General features: G+C 52.9%; 3 protein-coding genes and 1 long non-coding RNA gene across 5 annotated transcripts in view; 3 read left to right on the forward strand and 1 right to left on the reverse strand.

The window, feature by feature from the left end:
* TXLNA (taxilin alpha) overlaps positions 1-9,526 on the forward strand; it is a 24,414-nt gene extending 14,888 nt beyond the window's left edge. The window contains exons 4-9 of the mRNA XM_011974100.1: positions 1,386-1,580; positions 3,625-3,744; positions 3,976-4,050; positions 4,530-4,622; positions 5,287-5,382; positions 6,128-9,526. Of these exons, the coding sequence (XP_011829490.1) occupies positions 1,386-1,580; positions 3,625-3,744; positions 3,976-4,050; positions 4,530-4,622; positions 5,287-5,382; positions 6,128-6,421 (873 nt within the window). The 3' untranslated portion in view covers positions 6,422-9,526. The remainder of the gene's footprint in view (positions 1-1,385; positions 1,581-3,624; positions 3,745-3,975; positions 4,051-4,529; positions 4,623-5,286; positions 5,383-6,127) is intronic.
* Positions 9,527-11,649: 2,123 nt separating this feature from the next.
* CCDC28B (coiled-coil domain containing 28B) lies at positions 11,650-16,610 on the forward strand. Of its 2 annotated transcripts, XM_011974040.1 has the most exons (6): positions 11,650-11,972; positions 13,160-13,346; positions 15,101-15,267; positions 15,408-15,601; positions 15,820-15,842; positions 16,414-16,610. In XM_011974040.1, the coding sequence occupies exons 1-6, from the start codon at positions 11,861-11,863 to the stop codon at positions 16,466-16,468; spliced, it is 738 nt and encodes a 245-aa protein (XP_011829430.1). In that variant the 5' UTR covers positions 11,650-11,860; the 3' UTR covers positions 16,469-16,610. The 2 variants fall into 2 exon arrangements, with proteins under 2 accessions (XP_011829430.1, XP_011829429.1); XM_011974039.1 differs by lacking the exon at positions 16,414-16,610 and having other exon boundaries at positions 15,408-15,994.
* LOC105535055 lies at positions 15,995-17,386 on the reverse strand. The gene is made up of 2 exons (XR_001005376.1): positions 17,316-17,386; positions 15,995-16,559 (listed from the first exon to the last, which is right to left on the reverse strand). It is a non-coding gene; the product is annotated as an uncharacterized LOC105535055 (long non-coding RNA).
* On the forward strand, positions 16,847-19,963 carry IQCC (IQ motif containing C). The gene is made up of 6 exons (XM_011974038.1): positions 16,847-16,928; positions 17,355-17,498; positions 17,711-17,963; positions 18,205-18,323; positions 18,444-18,560; positions 18,651-19,963. Exons 1-6 carry the CDS (start codon positions 16,887-16,889, stop codon positions 19,362-19,364), a joined length of 1,389 nt encoding a protein of 462 aa, XP_011829428.1. The 5' UTR covers positions 16,847-16,886; the 3' UTR covers positions 19,365-19,963.
* Positions 19,964-20,201: the final 238 nt, after the last annotated feature.

A 20,201-nucleotide genomic window follows, 5' to 3' on the forward strand; every position in this document is an offset into this window, starting at 1 on the left:
AAAAAAAAAAAAAAGAAATACACTTTCTCAATAATACCTTACGTTAGAGAATGCTGCTTATAACCATTTGACATGTATTAGATAAGGTGAAGGATAAAGTACTAAGAGAATCCATAATGCACTGGCGTCAGTATTTCTTAATGAAATGGCAGTCCCCTGGTAAGTGGAGGAGGTCTGGCTCTGACAAGCAGCTCTTGTCCCAGAGGTTGGTCATTCAGGAACCTGGGTCCTTCCCATGTTCTGCTGCTTCTATGGTGAGGTCAGTCTGTGGTTACAGCAACTTTAAATACAGCCTTCTAACTTTCCTTTTTATATGTAAAATCTTACCTGTAGTTTCTGGAATGAAATGATTATACATGTACCATTTCGTAACTTATGCCTTTTTTCACTTTACATAACGTTTTTCCCTATCAGTATGTGTAGGGCTATTTTCTCATCATATGGATATATCAGTGCCCTAGTTAAAGCATTTGAGGTTGTTTACAATTTTTCATTATTACATGTAGAACTATAGTGAAAATTCTTGTTATATTTATCACTGGTCAGTTATATAGAACTTATCTGTAGGATAAGTCATGGAAGTGAAATGGCTAGGTCACAGTATATGCAGATTTTTCATTTTAATAGATTTTGCTGGATTGCCTTCCAGTAAGGGGGCAGTGTGCCTGCCACATCAAAAGTGTTGAGTGCCTAATTCTACACAACTTCGCAAACCCTGGGTGTTACTAAATTTTAACAGCTTGGTCTCTGGGGGTACAGAGGGGACAAATGCACATTAATCTGAAATCTGGAAGAATAGGCCTTAGGAGATCCGACTTGCTTCAGAACGGCACTTACATGTGTGCATGTGTGCCTGCATTTTTTCTTTTTTTTTTGGGGGGAGGGGGACAAAGTGTTGCTCTGTGGCCCATCGCCCAGGTGGGAGTGCAGTGGCACAATCTTGGCTCACCACAACCTCCGCCTCCCAGGTTCAAACGACTCCTCTGCCTCAGCCTCACAAGCAGCTGGGACCACAGGTGCACGCCATCACGCCCAGCTAATTTTTGTATTTTTAGTAGAGACGAGTTTCACCAATATTGGCAAGGCTGGTCTCGAACTCCTGACCTTGTGATCCACCCACCTCAGCCTCCCAAAGTGCTGGGATTACAGGCGTGAGCCACCGCGCCTGCCATGTACCTGCATTTTTGTAGGGGGAGAATCTCACTTGATGTCACCTGATATACAGGGGGGTCCATTGGAACCCGCATTGCACAACATCCTGGAGCCTGGCTACTCCTCACTTTGGGAGCAGGGAGGGCTGTTGGCAGAGACCATCTGTGGACTAGCTGGGGGACCCTTGTGAGGTAGCAGTGGATGATGGCTCTAGGGCTGACTTCTCTGCCCAGGAAGAAGGTGTGCAGCGGGCCCGGGAGGAGGAGGAGAAGCGCAAGGAGGTGACCTCGCACTTCCAGGTGACACTGAATGACATTCAGCTGCAGATGGAACAGCACAATGAGCGCAACTCCAAGCTGCGCCAAGAGAACATGGAGCTGGCTGAGAGGCTCAAGAAGCTGATTGAGCAGTATGAGCTGCGAGAGGAGGTAAGGGTATCACAAACAGCAATCATGGCCCAGAAATTGTGAGGTGTTTGAGTGTGTGCTAGGCACTGGGACAGTATCTTTTCAGGCTTCGTCCCATTCTCCCTTTCTTCCTCCTCCTCCTCCTTCTCCTTGGGAGGAGAGTAATGTTATTCCTCATAGATAAAGAACAGGTGTAGAGAAGAGATTGACAGCCACACAGCCCCACGTCCACAGTGCCTTATCCCAAACGACTAGGCCAGGTATCTTTTGGAATTAGAACTATCCTCATTTTAGAGTGGAGGCACATATGTGGACTGTGTGTTATATAGCACCCTCAGCAGGGCCTTGGGGAAGCCAGACATGTTAATGTTTATGCAGTAGAACTTCCAAATACTCACCTAGATTATGGGCTTACAATGATGCAGGTCAAGTTTGGCTGCCAGCTTATGACAATTTCCATTTTCAGAGCTTTGTAGAATTTGGAATTGCAGGGGAGGGGCTGTGTCTGTGATCAGTGATGGACTCCAGAGACTGTGTCCACTGATTCCTTGCTGCTCCTGCCACTTAAAAGGCAGGATTATCAGGCCGGCATGGTGGCTCATGCCTGTAATCCCAACACTTTGGGAGGCCAGAGCGGGTGGATCACCTCAGGTCAGGAGTTCAACACCAGCCTGGGCAACATGGTGAAACCCTGTCTCTACTAAAACTACAAAAAATTAGCCAGGTGTGGTGGTGCACGCCTGTAGTCCCAGCTACTCGGGAGGCTGAGGTAGGAGAATTGCTTGAACCCAGGAGGCAGAGGTTGCAATGACCTGAGATTGTGCTACTGCACTCTAGCCTGGGTGACACACCAAGACTCTGTCTCAAAAAAAAAAGCATGTCATTCCCTTTGTCACTGTTGGCTGCCACCCCAGGCACTTGAATCTTTGGGTCTTCCATCCAGTCACCTGGCTGTTGTGGGTGCGTTCTCATCATGAGAAGGGAGACCTGGAGTCCCCTTACAGGGCTGGCAGAGGACCTGCTCTGGAATAGGCCCTTTCCTAGCCCCTGGGGTGTGGCAGTGGTGAGATGGGGAAGATTTGCCCTCTTAGGTTATAGGCCAGTGTGATGATCGTGTGTGCAGGACCTAGAGGGCACTCCCCTGACCCACCCCTTGCCTTGCCGGACTTCATCCTCTGGGAACAAAGCAGCTTGTTTGGTTTGAGGGGAGTTGGTTTGATTCTTATCCCTCAGCACTGAGACATAGAGGCTTCCTGGGCCACTATAGTGAGACACGAACTTCAAGAATCTGAATACCCCCGTTTTCTCTCCCCACCAAGGCAGAAAAGGATTTAGTATTACCTGTGGAGAAGGAGTTGCAGGACTACCAGGCCCTGCTGCTTTGCATTTACAGCCCTCCCCAGATAGACACAAGCACTCTCATCATACCCAAACTGGACTTACCTGCAAGACTCCTTCCCTTCCCCATCCAAAAAAAATGGAGTTATTTTCCCTTATTTCAGCAAGTCCAGTTGATTTTACCTTTGAAGTAGCACCTGAATCCTTCACCTTCTCTCCATCCCTTCTCTCTCACCTGACATAAGTCCCCAGTGCTCCTCCAGTAGGCAGGACAGCCATTCCTTGGGGATGCACGTGTCTAGTCTTTGCCTAGATATGGCAAGTCTTTGCCAACTCAGCTAGGCTGTTATGTTCTTAGAAGCATTGTTTTTGCCCATTCTTCCCATTTACAAGAGAATCAGGGACACAGAAGTGAGGGCTTCCAACCCCATAGGTGATCAATCCTGGGGTCAGAGATTTGAGTGTGTTTATTGCTTGGCTTCTTGGGAGCAGATTCCATCCATAAACCATGTACTTACCAAAGTCTGACTCACTGGGAGAGAAACAAGGTGAGGTTGGAAAGATGACCTTCCAGAGACTTGGGGCCCATGTTGTGTGGTACACATGGGAGTCCAGCATATCAGATTGAGATGGGGGGCTGGGCAAAGTGCCCTGGTCTTTGGCTGTGGGGCCACCCTGAGAAAAGGAGCTCCTCACAAGCTGACGGCTCCCACCATCTTTGCTGCAGCATATCGACAAAGTCTTCAAACACAAGGACCTACAACAGCAGCTGGTGGATGCCAAGCTCCAGCAGGCCCAGGAGATGCTAAAGGAGGCAGAAGAGCGGCACCAACGGGAGAAGGATTTTGTGAGGCTTAGGCCCCAGGGTTGGGATGGGGGTGTGGGAGGAGGCAGGCTGGGCTGTGGCTCAGTTCATAGCCGGGTTATATGGGAGAAGTTGTCTGGCCAGACCAGGCACAGATTCCTAGAGTATCAGTCTGAGAGCAGGAAACCTTGGTGGGTCTGGTGCTTGTGGCTAAAAACCAAACATAGCCCCTGGGGGCTTCTGACAGGATCTGGGGTTCTGTCTTGGAAATAGCTCCTGAAAGAGGCAGTAGAGTCCCAGAGGATGTGTGAGCTGATGAAGCAGCAAGAGACCCACCTGAAGCAACAGGTGAGAGCATATAACCTGACCCTGTGCCTTCAAGGTCCCCTCACTGGGCCCCATCCTGGGGGTAGTGAAATGGGACCCTCATTCTAGGACTGGCTGTGTCCTGGCTGCTATGAGACCTTGGTTGAGCCTTTGTTCTCTCCGGACCTGCACAGTACCTATATGGTGGTGACCAGGTAGTTAGGTGGGCTCAGAGGATTTCATTTGTAGCTCAGAAATGTTGTATTGCTTTTGAGGAGGTGGGAACAGAAGAGTTTGAAAATCAGCATAAAGGCAAAATAAAAGTCACCCTAAGTCTCCTACTTTCCAGGCTTAGCATTTTGGATTATATCCTTCCAAATATATAGCTTTGCTTTGTTTTAAGGAAAAATAGTATCTCAATAGAATTACTGGGTCAGAGAGTCAAGGACAGGTCTGAGTGTGTTGACCAGAGTGCCTCCCAGAGAAACCCAATCTTATCTGTGGGCTGCTTTCTCCCCCAGCTTGCCTTATACACAGAGAAGTTTGAGGAGTTCCAGAACACACTTTCCAAAAGCAGCGAGGTGTTCACTACATTCAAGCAGGAGATGGAAAAGGTAACTGTGGTCCAGGCCATGCATGGCTCCTGGAGCATAAGCTGCTTCATTCAAAATGGTTGGGCCTGCCTTCAGGAAGCTCCCATCTGGGGTGTCTCAAGGGTGGGGCTGTTAGGAGAGTTCACAGCCTTTCCCCTCTCGAGGCAGTATCAGTGGTGTGTATACCCTCCAGGTTGTCCCGGGGAATGGGGCAGCCATTTCTTTTGTTTGTTTGTTTGTTTTGAGATGGAGTCTCGCCCTGTTTCACTGGCTGGAGTGCAGTGGCACGATCTCAGCTCATTGCAGCCTTTGTCCCCCATGTTCAAGTGATTCTCCTGCCTCAGCCTCCTGAGTAGCTGGAATTACAGGCACGTGCCACCATGCCTGGCCTTTTTTTTTTTTTTTTTTTTTTGTATTTTTAGTAGAGACAGGGTTTCACCATGTTGGCCAGGCTGGTCTTGAACTCTTGGCCTCAAGTGATCCGCCCACCCTGGCCTCCCAAAGTGCTGGGATTCTGGCCCCTTACCATTTCTTGTTGTTAGTGGTGGACACTTGTGACTTCTGGTGGTAAGGTGGCACAGAGGGCATTGACTGCACCCTGTAACCAATCAGTCCCCACCTGGGAGAGACAGGTGCACAGAGAGGCCGGCTCTGACCATTTCCTTCTGTCTGTCACATAACCTAGATGACTAAGAAGATCAAGAAGCTGGAGAAAGAAACCACCATGTACCGGTCCCGGTGGGAGAGCAGCAACAAGGCCCTCCTTGAGATGGCTGAGGAGGTGGGCTGTCTGTGATCTGCAGCCAGGGTGGGGGTGTGCACTTAGCGCATATCAGGCCCTTTCCTGTGTGTTCTACCCATCAGTGACACAGCTAACATGAGGTAGAGGTGAGATTTGCACACATTGTCCAAGTCCAAAGTTAATGCTGTTCTCTCCCCATGGGAGATGGTGAGCCCAGTGGTAGGTCTCCAGTGGGAGTGAAGGGAGCAAATGGAAGAAAGGAATAAAAGAGCGGAAAAAACAGGGGTGCCAGTGATGTGCCTGGTTTACATGTAAAGCAGCCCAGGTAATTTGTGATTTCATGGCTTCTAATGTAGAAGAAAGGAACTCACACTGATGGAGCAGCAACGACAAGCCAGACCTTGCTGAATGTTTTTGGGTTTGTCTTTTTTTTTTGCTGCTGAATGTTTTTAGGTATGTGGTTCATTGAACCTTCTCTTGAGATCCGAGGATGGTATTAGTAGTCCTGTTTTACAGATGAGACAGGCTCAAAAGCCAAGTCCTTTGCCAAGGTCATGTGGTAGATAAATGGAGGAATATGTTATCTCCAAGCCGTGCCCCTTTTCTGCACCACACTGCCGCACCTGACAGTCCAGTCATGGCTTCAACCAGGACTGTTTCCTAGAGGGGGCCAGCTTCGGACTCAGTCTGCTCCCAGCCTTGTTAGAAGTGTTTGTCACCAAGTAGTGATGGTAAGTGGGAGGTTGATGGGGCATGGCACTGAAGGTCTCATTTCTCTCCCTAGAAAACAGTCCGGGATAAAGAACTGGAGGGCCTGCAGGTAAAAATCCAACGGCTGGAGAAGCTGTGCCGGGCGCTGCAGACAGAGCGCAATGACCTGAACAAGAGGGTACAGGACCTGAGTGCTGGTGGTCAGGGCTCCCTCACTGACAGTGGCCCTGAAAGGAGGCCAGAGGGGCCTGGGGCTCAAGCACCCAGCTCCCCCAGGGTCACAGAAGCGCCTTGCTGCCCAGGAGCACCGAGCACAGAAGCATCAGGCCAGACTGGGCCTCAAGAGCCCACCTCTGCCAGAGCCTAGAGAGCCTGGTGCTGGGGCATGCTGGGAAGGGAGCGGCAGCCCAGCCAGGCCTGGCCCATAAAAAGCTCCCATGCTGAGCAGCCCATTGCTGAAGCCAGGATGTTCTGACCTGGCTGGCATCTGACACTTGCAATTTTGGATTTTGTGGGTCAGTTTTACGTACATATGGCATATTGCAAGGCCTCATGCATTTATACCTATAAGTGTACAGTGGGCTTGCATTGGGGATGGGGGTGTGTACAGATGAAGTCAGTGGCTCCTCTATCAGCTGAAGAGTCTTGAGAGGGGCTGTCATCTGTAGCTGCCATCACAGTGAGTTGGCAGGACAAGTGACTTGAGCATTTCTCTGCCTGACTTGAGGCTCAGACCCCTCCCTGCCCTTCAGAGCTCAAGACAAGTGATACACCCAGGTCTTGACTGCATTTCTCTTGTGAGTAGGGCTTGCTTGGGCAGCTCAGGCCCTCCGAGCTGCTCTGGAGGCTCCTTTGATTCTCTGGACCTGGAAAAGGTGTCCCTAGGCAGAGACCTGGCAGGGCGCTCAGAGCTGGTGATTTCCTGCCTAGGATAAGGGACCTGGAGAATGTTTCTGTGTGGGACAATGTGCTGGTCAGGAGCCCCTTGGGCATCACTTCCCCTGCCCTTTGGTAGTGCCAGGACCAGGCCAATGATGCTTCTCAGTAGCCTTATCATTCACAGGTGCCTCTCTAGCCTGCACAAATGATTGACAAGAGATCACCCAAAGGATTATTTCTGAAGGTCTTTTTTTCTTTTTCTTTTTCTTTTTTCTTTTTCTTTTTTTTTTTTTTTTTTTTTTTTTTTTTTTTTTTTTTTTTTGCACATGACAGTGTTTGTATTGAGGATCTTCCAAGGAAGAGGGGTGCTGTAGCAGTGGTGCCTGGGTACCTGGCCTCCAGTGTCCCACCTCCTTCACCACCCCGCTTGGCTCTTTTGCCATCTTGGTGCTGAGGTTTCCTGTTTGGTGAGATCAGGTTGTTTGTTGTAAAAGAAAGGAAAGGGCTTCTGATGGCTTTGCCACAAGCTTACCTGTGGGTTTTAGTCCTGAGAGGCCACCACCAGTTCCCATCAGCACTATCTCCATGCAGCAGTTGCTGGGCCCCAGGTCCAGCTGCCTCCTTGGCTTCATGGATTTTTCTGCTTCCTGCCCCCACCCCCACATGTGCAATCCTCAAGATTTGTCCTGATTCCATTTCCTGGCACCTCCCTGCCTGTCCTTGGGGATTCCACTTCTTCCTGTGTGGGAGCCCATAGCTGTTGTCTAACAGGTAAGAAATGAAGTTGAACTATTGACTGGGCCCTAGAAATCCATAAAATGGCTGCAGACAGTTGTTTCTGTGTCCTGTTCTCCCCCTACCCCAGTACATAACTGCTATGTACTGTGTAGAGCCATTCTATATGCTGAATGTTCTGCTGTTGCAAACTCGCCAGGGTATTAGCCAGTGTTTGTGCAAAGCAGTTTTCTGGGACAGTAGAATGACTCAGACCAAGATGGATAGGATGGTTAGGGCTTTGCTTCTTGCTGTTTTTCTTTGAAGCTAGTTCATTGTCCTGCAGGTCCCTTCATCTTCCATACCTAGCCCACTCTTCTAGCCCTTACCTTAAATCTCTCAGATAAGTTGGTTCACAAAGAATGTTAAGTACTGAATCATGTGTGACTGATACCAGAGATGGTAAATGAATGGCACACCATTTCTCTTTCTCTTGCCCCAGGGCAGGTACCACTGATCTGCATCAGAGTTGCCTGCTACTCTCTGGTATATCCTTCACATCTAGGTGCCCTCAAGCAGCTGTGTGAGTGTTGAGATCTTTGCCATCACTGGCTGAGATACTGCTGTCCTGTGAAGTGTTTCCCATGATCTTTTTCTTCCCCTTTGAATCCCTGTATCTGGAGTAGTCCTTGCCTCTTCCTGCTCCAGTAGGGCCTTTTCCCTACCCCAGCCCCTGTGCCAGGCTAAGCTGATACAAGAGCAGCCAACCCCACAGAGTGCTAGGCAAGAGAGGTGCAGGGAAGAGGCAGAGGTATGTACCTTCCCCCTTGAAGAGAGGGGAAAGGCCTACAGTGGCCCACATAATTGCCTGACTCACTTCAGCTACCTCTTAAAGCCCGTGGAGGGACTGGAGCTGCTGGATCCCAGTGTGGTAGTGTGGGAGGCCACAGTGAACAGTGGCCCCAGCTGGGTTTCCCAGGTCAGGAATGTGGGCCCCAGGCAAGGTGCAGCCTTTGCTCACAGCTCCATCCATGTCTAGACCTTCAGGCCAGTCTGCAGATGTGGGTCCCTACCTTTTTCTTCCTTTCCATTGACCAAATCATAACCAATCACTACAGCTGCTCTGCTTCTGCTTTCCAAAGTAGCCCAGGTCCTGGGCCAGATGCAGGGGAGGTGCCTATCCATGAGTGAAGGCCAGTGCCTTCCTCAGCCGGGTGGGTCCCACACTTGTGACCTCAGTTTTAGGACCAAGAGCTGTGTTGGTTTCTTAGATTGCTAGCTTTTCCTCCAGGGGACCACAGCAGGTGAAGCTCAGAGCCAATGGCTCTGCTAACAGTAAGTTGTTTTCAGGGCCTTGTCCAGCTGAGAGCTTCATGTCCACCAGATTCTGAGAGGTGTCAGCAGCACTTTTTTTTTAAATTTGTTGTTTGTTTTCCATGAGGTTTTTGGACCATGGGCTGAGGTCAGGCACTTTCTGTAGGAGAATGTTATTTCTGTAAAGATGGTTATTTAATCCTCCTCCATCCCATCATGGCGGCCCTGAGGGCTGACCCGGAGGCCAGTGGAGCTGCCTGGTGTCCACGGGGGAGGGCCAAGGCCTGCTGAGCTGATTCTCCAGCTGCTGCCCCAGCCCTTCCATCTTGCAGAGCACAGAGGTGGTCACCCCAGGGACAGCCAGGCACCTGCTCCTCTTACCCTTCTTGGGGGAAGGGGGCTGCCTTCTGTCCCTGTAACTGCTTACCTTATGGCCCAGCCCGGCCACTCAGACTTGTTTGAAGCTGCACTGGCAGCTTTTTTGTCTCCTTTTGGTATTCACAACAGCCAGGGACTTCATTTTGATGTATTTTAAACCACATTAAATAAAGAGTCTGTTGCCTTACTTTTTTCTCTCCTGACCTGTGTGTTCCTTTGATGCCTCTGGATCCGATCCATTCAGCCCCTTCCATCATCACTGACTTGTCCGGTTCTGCTGCACAGTGGCCATGGTGGTGCCCTGGTATCTTGCATGTTCCACAGTGCCTTCAAGCAGTCGCCATAGCCTCAGGACTGGCACATTCACTTGAGCTGCCTGAGTGGAGCCTTTGGGTAAAGTTGGCAGGACTCTTGCATCAGAGAGGATCACACACACAAATGAAAGTTTTCCCTGATCTGGGGGCTCACAGGCTAGTGAAGGGAAAAGGTACTTTTAGGTATAGACAGGTCAATGGTGTTGAGAGCAGAGAGGAGGCCCCTGCCCCTTTCAGCAAGGGGAGGGGGTGATACCTGGAATGGCCTGAACCAAAGGGCAGGGAGATGAATGTCATTTAGTGATGAAATGGTATAGCTGGGAAGCAGGTGCATGGGACGGGGAGAAGGGGTGAGGCTGGGCCCAGAGTCTGGGTGCCAGGTTAAGGAATGTGGGCTAGATCCAGAGGGTGGGGGATGGGGGTGGCAACTGAAGGTGTTTCAGTAGGAAATTGATAGGCTCCAGGAGTAAAGCAAAAGGCATGGAGCCAGGCATAGGCCAGTTGAGGCCCAGGTTAAGAGGGGTGGACACTCATCACTGCTATTTGGGTCTGTGCTATGGGTAGGCTCCTATAGCCCTGGCCTGCCCAAAGGAATGCACAGGGGCCTCTTAATTGTATGCATTCCTTAAGGAGAGCACATTTTTGTTCAGTTTTTACACCCCTCATTTACCCACCTCAAGCCTGGGACTCCTATATGGGAGATACTCTGCTGGTGGCCTCACCCAGCACCCTGTTCTCTCTGGGTCCTGGGTTGGTCTGGCATAAAGGATGATATGTGCTGAATGCCCAGGAAATGGCAGAGACAACCCACATGCCCTTCCCTCCAGGCGTCCATAAATAGATCTGTCCACACTGGCTGTGACAGTCCCAGCAGAGCCTCTGACCCGTCTAGCTGGGTCCTGATACATGTTTTCTGTGCTGGCCATGTTATTTCCAGTCGCAGATCCTCTGGAGGGTTAGGCGGGTGCCGCCGCAACTCTTGGAGATTCCAAGCAAAGCAGCTCTGATAAGGAGGTTTCTGACCCCCCAGTGAAGCAGCTGAGGATGGGAACCAGAGGGGTGCTCCCTCTGCCAGCAGCATTACCATTACCATTACTCTAGCAGCTCCGGTGGGGAAGGAGAGGGATTTCCGTTGTCCCCAGTCTGGCCCCCTGGTTATTGAAAAAGTTCAGAATTACTGTCTCCCCTTGTGGAGTGGTCTGAGTGTTGGGAGTACCCAGGAAGAAGCCCTGAGCAGGTGCCCTCAGGAGCAGTGCCCATGGCTCCCCACATCAGCCAGAGGCCCAACCCCGGGAAGCCACTCCTGCCCAGGGATGGGGAAGGCAGGCTGGGTGGCTGTGTGCACTGCCCTGGGCCAGCTCACTTGAGCCTGCTGAGCCGCCTAGCCAAACATGAGCCTCTCTCCTGTTGCATCAGATGCTGCTCTGGGGACCTGCGCCAGGAGCCTCTGCCAGGGCTTTAAATAGCTGCCCCCATTGATCCGGCTGCAGGCAGCAGAAGCCACACTGGGTCAGCCTCCATCAAGCGCTCAGGTTTCCCTGAGGACTGGAGTCAAGTGCCAGGGAATCGCGTGGTCTTCCCTATGACCTGGTGCTCCCCTCACCTGTCTCCGGGGCCTCGAGGGTGGGGAGGACTCTTGTCACTTCATCTGCAGCAAAATACAGCCCCCACCACCTACCAGAGAAAACCGTCTGGCATTGTAGGGAGAGGGGGTTTGCCTTCAAAAGACTGTTGCTTACTTTCAGTAGAATGGGGAATGACACTGATACCTTCCTTAAGGGTTGTTATAGGGATGAAATGTACGTAAAGAGCTCAACAGGGCACTGGACTCACTCCATTGATGGCTGTCTTTGCTCGAAGTGTCTTCCTGATGCTGCTGCTGTTGCTGCTTGTGCTTTTTCTATGCTTACATTCTCTCTCTCTCTCTCTCTTTCTCTCTCTCTCTCTCTCTCTCTGTCTCTGTCTCTCCTCTCCCCCGCCCCACCCACTTTCTGACAAAGCCACCACCATTTTGTAAGGAACTGTAGCTTCTCTCTGAAACTGCCGGGAAAGGGAAAATCTTTTTAAAATAGCCATCACACAACTAACAGGGTCCCCAGGGTTCAGGTGGGGAGGTGAGATCGAGTGAGAGGAACGGCTTAGCAGACGCGGGGATGCTCCTCCCTTCTCACCCCTCCGAGCTAAGGAGAAGGTCACTTTCTCTTTAAATGCAAATGAACTCCCTCCAGCTTAGCTTTCACCCGGTGGTGTTCCCGGGAGGAGAGGGCGGAGGGCGGAGGGACCTTGCACCGAAGCATCCTCGAGACCCCAAACCTCCAGGTCAGTAGCCCCCTGAGAGAGTGAGGGCGGGGGCGGAATGACGCGGGTCTGACGCTCCGTCTTCGAGCGCGGCTCCGGAGCTGAGCGATGAGTTTGGCACATGGCTTTGGAGCCCGGGCGTGGGAAATAGATCCCCGGTCGCCTCAGCTGCTCCTGGGGAGCACGGGCTCCGGCTCCAGTTCTTCTATCAAGTCCCTAATTGGGTCAAGCTGCTGCAGGGAGAGGCAAAGGATGCGCTTCTGTCTCCCGTCCCCACACCCGCAGACCCCGTCGGTGCCAGCCAGCTATGTGCCAGTGTAAATGCTTAAGCGCCACCCATCCCCACCGCCACCCCCAGTCCCAGAATTCGGAGTTAGGCTTGGTAGCAGCAGCCTGGAGTGAGACCCCCAGAGGAGGGGACCCCAGCCGACCAGAGGCTTGGGGAGCAGGGCTGGACCGGGGACCGCGGAGCAGCCCAGCCACAGGCACAGCCTTTGTCGGAGGCCCAGGCAGCCAGGGGCCGACCACCCAGCCCACCCTGGCTGCAGCTGAAGCCCAGCAGGGACTTTCCGACCGGGAAAAATGAAGCAGCTGGAAGCACACCCGAGGGAACTTCTGGGAGTCCCTAATGTTTTCGGTTGGGGGTGGGTGGAAAAGGAGGGATGCCGGTGTCTATGTAGGGGAAACCCACAATGAACCCTGCCCTGTGTGCCGCGGCTTCTCCTACAACTACCCCAGACTCTGGGGCCTTCCCAGACGCCCCCGCCCGCACCTTGTCCCCCTCCCATGCTGACAGGGTTTGTCAGCATCTGCTTAGGCCACTAATAAATAGAATGGGGCTTAGTTAAGACACCCCTAATCTGCAGCTCACCTCTGTCCTATCTCCCACTACATTTCCTCTGCCAGCCCCGCCCCCCAGCCACGGGGACAGGAAGCCCCAGTAGCGCCAAGATAATTGTGTCTGGTCCCACCCTTTCAGGAGGGGCCTAGATTTTCAGGCTTAGGGGGAATTAGGGTGGGCCTTAGAAGGTCCTTCAAGTGTACACGATCCCAGCAGCAGCCACTGGCATCTGGCTCTGCCCCTACTGTACAGATGAGGGGACAAGCTGGAAGGTGCCAGGTCCCTTCCCTGGTGCAGTTCTCAGGGATTTCTGGGTAAAGGGCTAACTCTGCCCCTGGCTATCTTTGTGGGGTTGCTTCCCTCCTAGGCCTGAGGCCCAGCCAGCGCCGAATGGATGACAAAAAGAAGAAACGGAGTCCCAAGCCCTGCCTGGCCCAGCCAGCCCAGGCCCCAGGCACACTACGCAGGGTCCCTGTGCCTACCAGCCACAGCGGCTCCTTGGCCCTAGGACTTCCTCATCTGCCATCCCCCAAGCAGCGGGCCAAGTTCAAGAGGTGGGTACAGAAGGGAAGCAAAGAAGAAGGGACCCCAACTCTGGGTTGCACTGTAGAGAGGAAGGCAAGGGGGGCCTCTGCCTTTAGTTCCTAAGCAATACTTGATGGCTTTCTGGAGCAGGCCCCTGAGCACTAAGAGCTCACTCAGACCCAGTCCCTACCCTCAGCTGTGTGGCAAAGGGCCAGGTGGGTCCCTGGGATCACATAGCGTGAGGATGCGCCTCAGAGGAGGGAGTGAGCAATTCTGCCAGAAAGTGAATGTTCCACGCTGAGAGGCTTACCTGGTATAAATATGGAAGAAAGCCATTACCTGAAAGGTTTCAGGAACCACAGGTGGTTTGGGGGCCCTGGAGTATCAGGGGACAGGAAATGGTGAGGGAATACCTGGGGGCACAATCTGAATTATCTGTTGAATTTTCTTTTATGATTGGGAGTTTGCATGCTGCCTTATAATGTGTCCGTGTTTGTTCCCCACTAAATACAATGTATTGTTTCTCCAGTTGTTCCAAATAAGACCACTGTGTTTCCCTGTGTTGGCATGAAGCTCAAGGCTGTGGGGAGAGTAGCAGGAAAGGCAACTGGGAAGGCATGAGGGCCAGACTGGCAGGGGCATTCAATTTTATCCTGAGAGCAGTGGAAATTTTAAGACAGTTTTTTCGGTTTATTGGTTTGGCTTGTTTTCTATGTATTTTTGTTTTTGTTTAAAACAGTTTTTAAATAGAAGAGGGTTGGCTGGGCATGGTGGCTCACGCCTGTAATCCCAGCACTTGGGGAGGCTGAGGCAGGCAGATCACCTGAGGTCAGGAGTTTGAGACCAGCTTGGTCAACATGGTGAAACTTCGTCTCTATTAAAAATACAAAACTTAGCAGGGCGTGTGGTGGGCACCTATAATCCCATCTACTCAGGAGGCTGAGGCATGAGAATCGCTTGAACCCAGAAGGCAGAGGTTGCAGTGAACCACGATTGTGCCATTGCACTCCAGCCTGTGTGACAGTGAGACTCTGTCTCAAACAAACAAACAAAATTTAATTAAAAAAAAAAAAAGAAGAGGGCTGGGGGTGGTGGCTCACACCTGTAATCCTAGCACTCTGGGAGGCCAAGGCAGGTGGATGACCTGAGGTCAGGAGTTCGAGACCAGCCTGGCCAACATGGTGAAACCCCATCTCTACTAAAAATAAAAAAAATTAGCAGGGCGTAGTGGCAGGCGCCTATAATCCCAGCTACTTGGGAGGCTGAGGCAAGAGAATCACTTGAACCCAGGAGGCGAGGTTGCAGTGAGCCGAGATCGTGCCACTGCACTCCAGTCTGGGCAACAGAGACTCTGTCTCAAAAAAACAAAAAAAAAAGAAGAGGGACAGAAAGATATTTTGGGAGGAGGTAAGATAGCCCTGGTGACAATAAGGGAGTAGCTGTCTCTACATACACTGAAGACTAGGGAGGATAAGTGACTGCCTCAGGGTCATAGAACAAATGAGTGAGGCACTCAGACAGGAACCCAGGGACCCCCTTTCACGCACTGCTCTGGCTGTGTTATTAGCAGAAAAGACTTCTTTTTGACCTCTTCACGCCTTCTCACCCCTTCCCAGTGCCCAAGGGAGAACCATAAACTTATCCATTTATGCTAGTGAGTAGATGGGCAGATGAGTTAGTGCAGATGGGCAGGTAAATTAGTGCATAGGTAGATGGCACAAAAGGCCTGGAGGTGCCTGACTGTCCCCCACCCTGTGATCATGGTCATGTCCACCCCATCCAGAGTAGGCAAGGAGAAGTGCCGCCCAGTCCTGGCTGGAGGTGGAAGCGGCTCTGCAGGCACGCCCCTGCAGCACTCCTTTCTGACTGAGGTGACCGATGTCTATGAGATGGAGGGGGGACTCCTGAACCTGCTCAATGATTTCCACTCGGGCCGGCTGCAGGCCTTCGGTGAGTCCTGGGGGCTGGTGTCAGCGGGTCTGTGGATAGGGCTGGAGGGCCCAGTCCATGGGGCATGGCTGGGACCAGGATTTCAGGGTTCCAGGGTTCCAGGAATCTTTCCCAGGGTTCAGCCAGGGGCTTCATTCCAGGGAAGGAATGCTCCTTTGAGCAGCTGGAGCACGTTCGGGAGATGCAGGAGAAGCTGGCCCGGCTGCACTTCAGCCTGGATGTGTGTGGGGAGGAGGAGGATGATGAAGAGGAAGAGGATGGGGTCACTGAGGGGCTGCCAGAGGAGCAGAAGAAGACGACGGCTGACCGTAACCTGGACCAGCTGCTTAGCAATGTAGGTTCACGTCTGGGTGCTTTGGTTCCTGGGGGCACCAGGGTTGGAGGAGGTACATACTCCCAAAGCCATTCCTGGGCCCTGGGTGAAAAGGTGGGAGTGCATGGATCCAAGAGCTCTGGGCCCCTCAACCTCCCCAGAAGATAGCCCCCAGAGCATTGGGGATTTGGCCTGGTTCCCCTCCTAACAGAAGCCTCCCTTTTTCTCTTTGTTGATAGCTGGAAGACCTAAGTAATTCGATGTATCCTTTCCAAGGAACCCGTCTGTGTGTGTGTGTGTGTTCCTGAGAGGTCAGCTTCCTCCTCCCCAGCCCTCCAGGAGTATTCACACATAACCAACTTCCCCACCTCTTGCAGTCCTGTCAGATTTAGCCACAGACTGCCCGAACCCAGGTACAGGAATTTAGAATTTCCTCAAAATTAGAAGAAAAGTGGTTGCAGGGGATGTTTTACTACTGATCAAAATCTTTGTGAGTACTTTAGCTGATATCAGTCATGGCAAAGCTTGTGATGTCCTCCTATCCTTTCAGCATTTAACAATTATTTTTACTAATTTACACTACCACCTCACCTGGTCCTCAGTCAGAACAGAGCGCGAGTGCATGCGCGCACACCTGGGTGTCTGACCTGCACGATCTGGATGAAGAGAGGGGGTGAGAGAGGGCAGGCGGGGACTGCAACCTCAGTCCACAGACGGCCGAGACCCTCGTCCTCGGACCTTTGCACAGGTGAAGGAACTAAGCCTTTGCAGGATGGGAGACCAGGGTGGGAGGAAGGACTGGTCCAAAGCGCCACGATCCTTGACGGGCACAGCCAGAAGCTGCACCTGGCCGAGAACGCCGAGCCTGAGGAGCAGTCTGCTGCGTAGGTGTCCCACGCAGGCCCACACTGCCCCTCTCATTCTCTTCAAACTGTGACATTTTACGGACTCGGGCGGGTGTTCCGCGGCCCCCCAGGTGCTATGGGGGAGGGGGGCGTTGGATGGAATTAAACCAGAAAGCAAGCAAGCGGCTCCGTGTCCTGCTTCCCCTCCTTGCGCCTTTCCTCCCGGCCTCCGCGGAGACAGCCCAGCGCCGCGTACCTTCAAGTACACATTGCGGCTGTGGGAGGGGGAGTCGGGGGCTGGGGCGACGCAGGTGCGCCTGTCGCGAGGACGCCTCTACCCTGCACTGGAGGAGGTTGCCGTGGGGACGGCGGGGGCGGGGCCCACGCCCGCGCATGCTCAGGAACGACGCCGACTAATGACGCACTTCGCAGGCGCGCAGGCCGCAGGGCCGTTGGGTCCCATGGAGGAAAAGCTGCTGGTTCGGAAGGTGTCGGCATTGCAGGTGCGAGGGCGGGCGCGGGGTGCACAGGATTTTTCCCTTAGGGAAATCATGGGGTCTCGTACCTCTACCTCCCAGCGAGACGCTGCCACGTTCAGTCTCCTAACCGCGCGCCAACCTCTGGAGATACCCTCCCCAACCGCGCTGAGGAAAGCTGGGACCCACGGACTCCCTGCCCTGCGCGCCCCCACTCCCACCACACGCTCGTGCGGGATCAGGGAAACGGGAAGAGCCTTAAGGCGAGGAGGGGCATCCAGTCCGGCATTCTCCCTCGAGCCCCCCGGGGTCCCAGCGCACAGTCCACCTATCCTTTCCCCGCCATCGGGTCGCCTCTTGCATTCGCCGGGACGACCTCTCCAGGACAGTCCTCCGAGATGCCCCCTCTCTTACCGTGATAAGAGACTTCTTTCCTCTCATTCTCCATACCAGGCCTGCGTCCGGGGCTTCTTGGTCCGACGCCAGTTCCAGAGCCTGCGAGCTGAGTATGAGGCGATTGTACGGGAGGTCGAGGGCGACCTGGGCACGCTTCAGTGGACCGAGGGCCGCATTCCCAGGCCGCGATTCCTCCCAGAGGTAGAACACACCTAGGAGAGAAGGGAAGGAGGGACTTGGGCAGGGTGGAACCCACCTTGTCCCGGTGACAAGCTTTTCTCACTGGAAGAGGCAGTAGACCCACCTCTTCACACCCCACTCCTTAACCCTCAGCAACTTGTCCGCTAGATCGTGGTGCCCAGATACTTGAAAGGGTTTAACCCTAGGGCTGTCACATCTCTCTTGTTTCTCAGAAGGCAAAATCCCATCAGACCTGGAAAGCAGGAGACAGCGTAGCAAATCCAGAGCAGGGGCTGTGGAAGCACTTCCCATGTAAAGAGTCTGAGGGAGAGGCCACCTGGGAGGAGATGGTGCAGAAGAAGTCAGGAGAGAGCTCAGCAAATCAAGGAAGCGTCTGCAGAGATCACAGCTCCTGGCTTCAGATGGAGCAGAACAGGAAACCCAGCCAAGAGGAGACCAGAGACATGACAAGGATGGAGAATCCAGGTACCTCTCTGCCAAGATCAGGGCAAGCCCCTGACCCTCACTGTGCCTCAGCCTCCCCATCTGAAGAGTGAAAGGCTCGCGCTAGATAAGCTGCATCCCTTTCCCGTCTTCCCTCTGCCGGAATAGGGCCATCACATGGTTGGGCAGTGGTGGGAAAGAAATTTCCAAAGTCTAAGGCTAGGCCATTTCCCAGGGTCTGCTCCCTCAAGGTTTTCTCCTTCCTTTCTTCCCTCCTTCACAGAAGCCACAGATCCAAGACTGCCCCACAGCCAACCTCAGCTTCAAGAACTTCAGTACCACTGCAGCCACTTGGCCATGGAATTGCTGTGGCTGCAACAGGCCATCAATAGCCGTAAGGAGGTAACACTACCCTGGAACTCTTTCAGAACATTTAGGGTCAAGGGTGGGGGTTTTGGGAGAGACCTCCTGCCATGCCCAAGCAGGCCTACTTGGTACAATGTATGTTCTCTTCCGCAACAGTACCTAATTCTCAAACAAACACTGAGATTCCCAGAGGCAGGCCCGATCAGAGAGGAGCCCAGTGTGTGCCCAGAACATGGGGAACAGACCTGTGAGAGGAACCAGTCACAACCGAGCGCACCACTGGAGGACCAGTCCTACAGAGACAGGACCGCTGGAGAGCCACCACTGGAGGACCAGTCCTACAGAGACAGGACCGCTGGAGAGCCACCACTGGAGGACCAGTCCTACAGAGACAGGACCACTGGAGAGCGAGAACAGGAGAATGACTCCTGTCAGAGGGTCAAATCAGCCCACAGATCCCCAGGATGTTTGGCCACTACACAAAAAAACATTGCTGGGGCTAAGTGCAGAGAACCATGCTACAGCCGGTCTGGACCCCCATCAAACAGCCAGGCCTTGAGGGACAGGCTCACCAAAGGGCCAGATGATGGAAGACAGACCTTTGGAGGGACCTGCGTGCTACAGATGAAAATCCTGGAGGACCAGATTCCCAGAGGCTTAAAACCTAGGGACCATTGTCCCAGGAAGTCCAGGACACAGCTGTCTGCACTCTTTGAGGACGCAAATATTAAGGAGACGTCTCCCAGAAAACTAGACCACAAAGGGCCTGACTGCCGAACAGCCAGGACACAAGAGTTGGGCCTCTCGGGGGACCACATCATCTGGGATGGGACCTTGGCAGGGCCAGAGCATAGTGTCCTCGATCTCTGGAGGACTAAACCACCCAAAGGCCAGATCCCCACTGACAGAAGCTCCAGAGATGGAACCTCCTATGAGCCTAGTCACGAAGGACAAAAAAACCAGAGGACTATACCATGGAGATCAAAGTCACCTGAGATCCTGTCTTCTACAGGGGCAGGCTGTACAGGAGAGGAACAGTGGAGGGACAGGCCATGGAAAACAGGACCACCTGGCTAGACCCTGAAGCCTGGAGAGGATCAAGTTCCAAAGGGGAATGCTATGAAAGGGCAGTGAGACAAGACCTTACCCTACCTCCCTGACCAGCTCTGCCTCCTGCTCCTGCCCCTGGCCATTGGTGGCTAGTAGGACCAAGAGAAGCTGGAGTAGAGAGCTGGCATGAGTATAGGGAAGCAGGAAGGACACGCTTTCAATGCCTGTGGCTCAATCCAAATTTGTTGATAAGGGGCCGGGCACAGTGACTCATGCCTGTAATCCCAGCACTTTGGGAGGCCAAGGCGAGTGGATCACCTGAGGTCAGGAGTTTGAGACCAGCCTGACCAACATGGTGAAATGAAACCCCATCTCAACTAAAAATACAAAAATTAGCCGAGTGTGGTGGCGCATGCTTGTAGTCCCAGCTACTCGGGAGGCTGAGGCAGGAGAATCGCTTGAACCCAGAAGGCAGAGGTTGCAGTGAGCCAAGATGATGCCACTGCACTCCAGCCTGGGCGACAGAGCGAGACATGGTCTCAAAGAAACAAAACAAATTTGTGGCTAAGGAGTTACCTAGGGGAAGTGGAATGGGAGACCTGTTGGGAATAAAGGTTTTTCCTAGATTCTGAGCCTGGCTGCTTTCATCTTCTGCTTCTGGCCAGGACAGACTCTGGGCCCTGCTGCTCACTTCCTACTGGCATGGGGCATTGACCCTGGAGCCAGCTGGGAGCCATGGCCCAGGAACAGATCTAGCCATCCTCCTTCGGGAACAGCTCCCAAAGCTGATCCCCCATTGAACTCAGCCTTGTGCTTTAGAGTGGCAAGGAGGCTCTGGAGAGTAAGGTAACACCTATGTTTAAG

Source organism: Mandrillus leucophaeus, unplaced genomic scaffold (genome assembly GCF_000951045.1).
Source record: "Mandrillus leucophaeus isolate KB7577 unplaced genomic scaffold, Mleu.le_1.0 Scaffold141, whole genome shotgun sequence".
In the NCBI taxonomy this organism is placed as follows: Eukaryota; Metazoa; Chordata; class Mammalia; order Primates; family Cercopithecidae; genus Mandrillus; species Mandrillus leucophaeus.

Coding starts and splice junctions, on each gene's coding strand:
- IQCC (XM_011974038.1), top strand. CDS start 16,887: ATGGAGGAAAAGCTGCTGGTTCGGAAGGTGTCGGCATTGCAG. Junction 18,324..18,443: donor CCATCAATAGCCGTAAGGAG/GTAACACTACCC, acceptor CTTCCGCAACAG/TACCTAATTCTCAAACAAAC. Junction 18,561..18,650: donor GGAACCAGTCACAACCGAGC/GCACCACTGGAG, acceptor ACCGCTGGAGAG/CCACCACTGGAGGACCAGTC.
- CCDC28B (XM_011974039.1), top strand. CDS start 11,861: ATGCAAATGAACTCCCTCCAGCTTAGCTTTCACCCGGTGGTGTTCCCG. Junction 13,347..15,100: donor CAGCGGGCCAAGTTCAAGAG/GTGGGTACAGAA, acceptor CACCCCATCCAG/AGTAGGCAAGGAGAAGTGCC. Junction 15,268..15,407: donor GGGCCGGCTGCAGGCCTTCG/GTGAGTCCTGGG, acceptor GCTTCATTCCAG/GGAAGGAATGCTCCTTTGAG.